Below are 9353 nucleotides of genomic sequence, written 5' to 3' on the forward strand. Positions count from 1 at the left end.
GTGTTTACTTTCAAAGATTTCTTTAGAAAGAGTACTCATTGTTGTTAATAATATCATCAGTCTAGTCATCGAGATTCTGTGTTGGAGTTTTCTTCAGTATACTTTCTTTTTCTAATTATAGAAGAGAAATATAATACAAGAATATTTTGCGCCGTATATAATCATTATGAATTAAATTCAAGGATACGTTAATATCGTGTAAGGATTTTTATTCGACTCTTGGAAGATTTCGGGATGTAACTATAACATTACAGGGGATGTATTGTTATAATTACACTCGTAATTAGCACAGATTCGTGAGCTCAGTTCATATCGTAGAAGTGTAACTCATACATTTCATTACTGCGTATTATTGTTCTCGCTATTTTGCGCCAAATAATAATAATTACGATTGTAATTAAAGCTTATAATAAATTGTGACAAAGTTGCCTATTTAAATAACAGTTATCTATAATCAATCGCTTAAACAAAGTACATTTTTAGAAGATGCGTCATTGCGTCTAACTCATAAAAAGCAATGTGGAGAAATATATAAATAAGTATATAATTAAGTATATTAAAGTTAACTATATATTTTAACTAAGATTTGCTTTCTTCTTATCGTACAGAGTATCTACTTTCGCTTTAACTTCACGATTAAATATCGTATTTTACGCTTCGAGGAATGTACGAATATTATATAATTCACATGTATTTAAATCTTCTCAGCACTTCTGGTAGTAAATACGTATTTAAAAATTTCTAGTTTATAAAAAATTAAAAGATTTTCAAAACAATTGCAAAAGGATATGTAAAAAGATCTTAATTAATTATAAGTTGTAAATGTAGATTTTTCAGCTTATAAAAATTCTTATTTAATTATGGATAAAAATATATCTGAAAAAAGTATGAAAAAAGACAATGTATAAAAATGGAAATGGTGAAAATGGCAATGATAGAAAAACGTCCGGAATAAAAAACGATTAGAAAATATGACTTAGTTCTAATTGATACTCTGCTCATAGTTTTAATAATATTATCATTATGATGATTATAGCAGTCAGTCATTGCCAATAATATTATTAGTAGATTTCATTTCGACACTTGAATACTTTCTATAAGCAGTAATCGCGTTGCCACATTGAAGTCGCAGATCAAACTCATTTACTCTCTCTCTCTCTCTCTCTCTCTCTCTCTCTCTCTCTCTCTCTCTCCTTTTTTAACTTAAATTAAATATATAGACAATTGGAAAATATTCATATCCCTATCATCCTTATCACATGCGACCTCTTCTACTTGTCGCATCTATTTCTAGAAAATATCTAGACTATAATAAAATTTGCCAATCTGTTTTCTCTCAATAGTTTAAGCTATTTCTATTTTGATACTATGTTCAAAAAACAATTTAAACAATAATATTTAAATTCAATAATAATTTAAAATCATAATGATCATATCTTAATGATTCAACGAAAACAGTGTTCAAATAACACTAGGATTAATTTCTCCCAAGAATTGTACATTATACATTCGTCTCTTGAGGCTCGGTACAATCAGTTGGCTTGATCTCTAGCCACCAGTCGTTGGGATAATGATACTTTTGTAATTCTATGCCTTCTCGTGGCACCGGCATCAGTCGGCTGCCAAATTGTTTCGCCGGTAAAGGCGGTATTACTAATTGCGGTGGAAAGCACTGTAGACTCGGGGAAAACTCGCAATCCGGAGGCAGGACCCTTCTAGTCCAGCCGACCCTCCTCACCATCTGTGTCTGTAAGTGTTATATAAGTGACCGATTTTTTTCGGAATTATTATAACAACGCTATCTACGATAGATATCTCTTTTTCTCTTCTTTTGAATAATCTTTTAAAAAGATTTTATCCCTTAAACCAAAAACATTAAAAGAGATTTGGTTTAGGCTGAACTTATGAGCTTCGTAAATCTAAAATTAAGATGGATTTGGCAAGTTAATGTTTTGTCAAAAAATCTGAGTCGTAAATCTTACAAATAAGGAGCAGTAAAACATCTATCGCGGGCTTATAGACAAATGCATTGCCAAAAGTTATCTTTGTTCGTTCTAAATATGAAATATATAAAGTGCATGAAAATGGCGGATATTTCAATGTTCTTAGATCTTTCATAGAAATATAAAGGCAATAGAAAGCGCACAAAGTGTCAAATTCGCGTGTCAAATACATAAAACGCAACTTTACTAAATACAAATACCGCTCTCGACATAAAAGCAAGGAAGAGTCGTTAAAGTTACAGCCGATAATTAAATGGGACAATAAAATGGGTTTAAATATGAAACGGATATTTGCCAAACAATAAAGTGCCAATAACAAAACAATAAAATAACAATGAACGATCTAAATGTGAAGCGAATATTAACGCAACAAATTGTATGCATATTTCATTCTAATCTTTAATTTTATCTAAGAATATATCTTTTTGCATCTTTAAAAGATTGAATCGTTCATATTTAAATCTCAATTTAATGTATATATCATTTTTATTAGTATAAAAATTTTTTTTTCGTGCATGAAGAAAGCGCTTCCTACCACTGCGTCTTCTTCGAAAACAACCACTTCCACTTTGGGTGCATCCTCGTCGACCTCGTGCTCCTGTATCCTGTAAATTCCCGCCGCATGAAGATAAGTTGCACTCAGACCGTCCTCTCGAAAGGCCTTCGTGATCAAGACATCGTCGCGAAGAGTGTCCACCAAGCATAGCTCCACTTTGCGAGCCCACGGCAATGCACGGCCTATACGAACTTGACCCCAAAGGCCACCCAGACAGAGAAAGTGAACGATGCCCAACTTAGAGAGAACCGAATGAGCCCTGGTAAAATTACGTAAAGCCATATTTGCATATGTTCAAACAAGTTTTTTAATTTTAATATTTTAAAATTATAACATTTTCTTTCCTAAGATTTTTAATATCAACATTTCAATTATTGATATTACATTAATAATCATGAGCTTATTATACATTACATAGAGATTAGAAATATATATATATATATATATATATATATATATATATATCATTTAATGTAAATTTAATACAATCTAGTTGGGCATAAAATTTGATTAAATATATGTATTGCTGCAGCTTAATCTAGTATTTATGATTGAATTAAAGAGCGTGAGTTTCTCAGACATTTTGCGTATTTCTTGTGGTTTAATTTTTTCAAGTTTTCTCTCTCCGAGTATCGTAAATACGGACCTGTAAGCGAGATCATGTAATTTCTCGGTAAATTCTTCGGGCACGCTACACGGCTGCTGTGGAATCTCTTGCCGACTGAGGCTATACCAGAAGAGTACAACCATTAAAAAAAACGCTGCTACAGCTCGCATAGGAGTGATGCGAAAGCGTCTCCGTGGGCAGAGACTCATGCTGATATCCTGGAAATCAGAAAATGTCTAGTAATTTCGATCGAAAGCATTACCGAATATCTTACAGATCAATCTATAAATAGCTACAGTATGTAACTGAATTTGAAATCTCAGATTAATTTAACTTATCGAAGAAATCGATAAGAAGAAAGTATCAATGCTTTTAGATAGACCTGCATGTTCTTGAAAGAGAGAGTTCGCTTATTTTAAAATTCTTTTTTAACTCTTTGAACGTTCCTAAGATTTTTAGATATATAATTAATACAGTGTGTAGTTTTAGATTTTTATACATCCTTGATAATTTTTAAATCCTTCAGTGTGAGAACTTTGATTTAGCTTAAATTTTAACATTTTTTATTTTCAAGATTGTTGAATTTTTAAATTGTCTTTTCCTCTTCTTAGATTTCAAAAATCATTTGCGAAGATCTTGATCGTATGCTCGGGATGTAACAATTTAATTACTTCTCCATCGACCAATTTGTTTGCCGTGATCGATATTAATGTAAAAAAAAAAAAAAAAAAAATTTACACGTAAGATACACGTTCCCTGAAGAACATGCGTGACATCACAACAATACATCTTCCAGACAACACTCGTCTCACGCAACATTGAACACACAGAACGAATCGCAAAGAGCCTACAACACTCGACCTACGTACTCGCGATGTGCGACGTAGTCATGACCCACGTGTGATCAGACTTCCTTGAATATCCCCTTTACTTTCTTTTCACCCTTCGCGACGAAAATCGCTTTCTCGTGAAAACTCCGACACTCGACCTTTGACATGTTCAACACGGCAACGTTGCAGGCTATTGATTTTTCTGCTCTACCGACAGTTTCCTCAGAGATATATTAGTTTCCTCGTGTCAAGATGAAAAGATGAGAAAAATAAGAAGTTAATTATTTTATTAATCGGTCAGATATTTGCCTTTTAATTTATTGTATCTACAATTCTGTTATAATATCTATATTATTAATTCGATATTCTTAACTCTTAAATTTAAGACAAACATTATTTGTAGATATCTTGCAGTATTGAGATTTTTCTATTCTATCAATAAATTTTGCTAGAAGCATATTTTCTTCTATTGAAGCATGAAGCTATTAATAATTCTATTAATTAGAAAAGAAAAAATTAGTAAAATCTTTTCAGCCCTTTTAAATGTTTATTACAAATTCTAATAATTGTACAAGTTTTATTACACTGTTAATCCTAAAGAAAAATTTAATGTGTTTGGCAACATTGAAGAGAATACCATCTAACAAAGTTTACAGATCTCTACGTTATAGACACATTCTACATGAGATAATGATCCTTAGGATATAATATCCCATACTGATAATAAAATGTTAACATTTATTGTCTTATTCTTAATTTTAAAGAATATTTATTTTTTATAATCTAACATAATAATTTCTTGTCACAACGAAAGATTCATAAGAGTTTACTATTTATACATACGATAGAATAAGCAATCCTATGTTGGTACTAATTCTCTTATATCGATTTGTGACATAGAAGTAAACCTAGTTGTAAATGTAATCGGTTGTCAATAATAATCCGGCTCTGTTTACATGTTGCAAAAATATTTCGAAAGATAGAGAGACCTTTCTAGGATATACATATTTAATGTCAAAATAAAATTGAAATTCTACCATATATATTTTTCTACATTGCAATTATATCAAGTTTCTTGATTCTATACTGATTTCCTTGATCATATATAAAAAAAAAACTTGATTATAAATTCTTTAATTAATTAGGCAACATTAATATTGATCTTTTCAATTTCTCTGTATTTAATGTATATGTGACGCATATCACATTCTTACTTATCAAAATATTTTATCTAACAATAAGAAAACTTTCTATATCTTCAATAAGTGTGTGTGTGTGTGTGTGTGTGTGTGTGTTTTCCGCTAAAAACAGATAGTATCGTTCCTAGTAGTTCTAATTTAAAATTTTTATTATTAATCTGAAAATACAGATAAGTAATTGTACGATAGAAAAAAAAATGAGCATAAATCAACGTTAATGACGATATTAAATTGACGGAATAATATGCAAAATTATCAACAATGAGAGAAATTACTAAAAGTTCCGTCATTTCACTTGTTCTTGTAGAATCTGCAAATTTATTAAATTATATTAAATTTTTGCAAAGTTTGTATTAAATATTACAAAATTATCTCATTTTTGATGATGATATCATGAGGCGAATATATTCGAGAAATTTTTATGAGAAACGTTATATATGTACTAACTTGGACATATATTTTGTGCGACTAAATCTTTAGAGAAGATTATTTTCGAAAATGTTCAAAAACTATTTTGCTTGAATTCGAGTGAGTCAAGACGAAAAAAAAGGGACATGTTGATTATGAAAAGGGCGGGAAATAAATGAGCGACGGAAGCGAGACGTGAAATTAACAAGCAAAAATAAAACGTTTCCTCGATAATCTCGGTTGCTCGCAGAATTCTCAACCGGCGTGCGCGCTTCTCTCCGTTTCTCGCTCTATTTACTTTTTCTCAGAGCTGAATGAGTTATCGCGTCGGAGAACCCCCTTGGTTATCCTAATGAGCAGAAACGCCAATAAGCCAGTGCGTCTTCGGTCCTCCGTAGAGGGATGGTGAGTTCTTACGTCTTATTTTTAAACGGAGTGCCTGTTGACGAATTCGCGGTCGCGAGTCGCAAATGGAACACTAACAATATCTTTGTCTGTCCCCCTTCTACGGGTATTTAAATATAATAGGATACCCCAAATTGTATCGATGATATTTTCTTTAAGATATAAATAATTGTAGAAATGTGAGTTCTCATACATAAAATAAATACAATAATTGAAGACAGAAAATAACAGAGTCTATTATTTAGTCTATTATTATCTTCATATAATAGTTGAAAAATTAAATAAAGAAATAAAAATATATAAAATTTCTCGAAATATGCTGTAACTTTTAATATTATTACAGAAAATGATTTATTTAAGAATAAGAGATAAATAAAATAAAATTTTCTTTACGATTCATTGTGTGTATCATGCATTCTGTACTTTATATCTATGTTTCACGAATAAATCTCAAGATTCGAGAATATTATCACGGTATCACGAGCAATTACGTCAAGGCAGTCATTAATTTTCCGCTACCGGGGTCGACAGCATGCGAGCTCTCTTCGGAATAAAGGAGTCTCGATCGGGCGAGGCTGGGGGGAAGAAGAAGGAGAATGGATACGAGAAAAAGGAGGACGATGCGCCAAGAGAGAAAAATTGCGCTCGATGTCGTGGAAACGGGCGAAGCCGTAAAACAAACGGTCGGACGTCGCGCCTCTCTCTTTCTCCGCTTCTAATTCTGTCTTGTCGTCCCGGCCACTCTCTTTCACCGTGTATTTTCGTAGCGCGTGTCACCTAAATCTAAGTGCCTTATCTACGCGCTCTTCGAGCGTCAAATCCTGAGGTCCGTCGTTGGACCACGTGCCTCATCGTTCTTAAAAGAGTATATAAATTTCAGGATAAATATAAGCTCACGCTAGGTAAGAGCAATTTTAAAATGAATTAGAAACTCATTACATTTATTTGAAAAATTAAAATAAATCCAGAGATCAAATAAGAATAATGCTGTCATCGCGCTAATTCCAAAGACAACCGTATGTACATACATATACCAAGATTGGATAAGTTAATTTTTTTTTTAACTAAGTTAACTTTAAAGTTAATGGCAAAAATTAAATTAATAAAACTAAGTTTATGTTAAAAGTTACTTGAACCAAAATTAACTCAGTTAAAGTTAAGTTAAAAAATTATTAAAAAGTTAAAAGTTAATTATACAAAATTATATTTTTTACACAATTAATCTTTTAATTGTACATTTTAAATTAAACTTTTCAAATTTAGATAATATAATAAAAAGGTTTCTTGTAAAAGAAAGCATGTATTTTTTCTTATATAATAATTAATAATACATATTACTTAAATACGCTATAGTTGTGATATATTAGAATAAAGATATTACAGTGTTTAAAAACAAAACAGGTTAATAGGGATTTTAATTAATTGTAAGAGGACTTTTCTTTTTAATTTAAACCGCTCTACCTGCACACGCGCGTTTTATCTTTATCTTTAATTGTTAGATACTCCAACAATAAGTTGAAACAATTTAAAAATATTTATTGAATTCTAATAAAAGTGTCATCTCAAAATTATGATCCGTCATTTTTTCTCTTAAGTCATCATATACTAAACTACCTGCACATACGCTCTATATACGCCGAGAATAATACCATTGTGTTGTATTTTATGAACATACGTTTTAATGGTACTGGATATTGTCTTATGTCATAATAATTATTAGTAAACCGATAATTTTCGATTATTAAAACTACAATAAAATTTTAACTTGTATAAAAAAAGTTAATAAGTTAACGTTAATGCATTTAAAATTAACAAAAATTAAAAGTTATTAACTTTTTAATTTAACTTTCAACTTTTTAACTCATTACTACCCAAACCTGGCATGTAATATGACATGTAACATAAAGATATTCATTGTTTCGTTCATGCTAAATTTTTAATAATCTTTGCTTAATTTATTTATACAAAATTAAATTCTTTATATGAAAATTAAAAATGAAAGATATAATAGAAAATATATATACTCGCATAAATACATTCACTTAAGTAAATTTTCGCTTCTTGATGTAAGTAAAATAAAATTTTTCATCAATTGATTTTGCACGAAATGCAAGAAAGACCATCATAAATTTTTAAGAAGATATTTAAACAGATGAGAATCACACACATTAATATTGCACTGATATCACACTGATAATACATTGATACTGCACTGATATAATTAATTTTGAGAAATTTAAGGAATAGAATTTTTGCCGCGTGAATTTATTTCGTATCGCGTTAAATATTTCGTAACAACAACACTAACTACGTACGCACGATCTTTGTTTTGAGCGATGAATTATGTGCTATCATATATTTACAAGGCCGTAACCCCTTGTTATGTGTTGTCGTATTCTTATCTCTCGAAATATAGTCGCGATTAATATTCATTACGAGTAGATTATCAACTCGTGCGATAATTAACTTTTGCCGTCAACGACTAAATATATCGAAGCGGCGACTATATCGAAATAATTTTTATTTCGCGCAGTCGATATATATTTCCAATAGGAATCGGAACGATAGAAGCCTGTGAATGTGACAATGGAGCAATCGTAGATATAAGTGATTTATAATTTATTATTTGTTTATCTAATTAATTTCTTACCTATGCAATAATTCGCTCGGTTATCTCCGCGAGGATGATCCATCGTTACATCATTATATATAAACTGCATATAAAAAATATAATATTCTAAATTATATTTTTGAAAATACTTAAAATATTATTTATTTGATAAAATATTTTTAGTTATTAATATTTTTATATAGAAATATTCGCGAGCGTTCTTCAAAACGCAACTGTTCAGAGAGAGATTATTTAAATGGAAAAGAAAAGGAACAAAAAAAAAAAAAAAAAAAGAATAGAGGGAATTTGATAAGAAAAAGAATGTCAAAAAAATTAAAGATTTTTTTCTAACGATTATATAAAAAGTTGAATTTGCAATATAATTCTATCATATTTCACATACGATTGATAAACATTTCATTCAAGAGGATAATAATTTATCTATTTCGTATCCCGATTACTGTGGATTAGCGATATAAAATCATAGCAAATTCTACATTTCGTAAATTCCGAACATCGTTAATCCTAGGCATCGTAGATCCGTCGTGGTCCTCCCGAACTACTTTCCTTCGCATTCGGCAACCGAAAAGTCGGCGCGATGATCCCGGCATTCCACGGAGTTCGCTCGCTATCGCGAAAAGACCGGCAGTCTTTGAGGCCCTTTTCGCCGACGATCGTCGAGGGTTTTTACCCTCGTGGAATCCACGAAACGCTTTTACGTACGCGCTGGGCCC

General features: G+C 30.8%; 1 protein-coding gene across 2 annotated transcripts; it reads right to left on the reverse strand.

The window, feature by feature from the left end:
• Positions 1 to 201: 201 nt before the first annotated feature.
• Positions 202 to 8842, reverse strand: LOC138943344 (uncharacterized). Of its 2 annotated transcripts, none has more exons than XM_070314094.1 (4): positions 8659 to 8842; positions 3206 to 3384; positions 2539 to 2818; positions 202 to 1747 (listed from the first exon to the last, which is right to left on the reverse strand). In XM_070314094.1, the coding sequence occupies exons 2-4, from the start codon at positions 3373 to 3375 to the stop codon at positions 1502 to 1504; spliced, it is 696 nt and encodes a 231-aa protein (XP_070170195.1). In that variant the 5' UTR covers positions 3376 to 3384; positions 8659 to 8842; the 3' UTR covers positions 202 to 1501. The 2 variants fall into 2 exon arrangements, with proteins under 2 accessions (XP_070170195.1, XP_070170193.1); XM_070314092.1 differs by lacking the exon at positions 8659 to 8842 and adding an exon at positions 4036 to 4262.
• Positions 8843 to 9353: the final 511 nt, after the last annotated feature.

The sequence above is a fragment of the Polyergus mexicanus genome, unplaced genomic scaffold (assembly GCF_030449975.1).
Source record: "Polyergus mexicanus isolate NDT 795.1 unplaced genomic scaffold, iyPolMexi1.0 SCAF_26, whole genome shotgun sequence".
Classification (NCBI taxonomy): domain Eukaryota; kingdom Metazoa; phylum Arthropoda; class Insecta; order Hymenoptera; family Formicidae; genus Polyergus; species Polyergus mexicanus.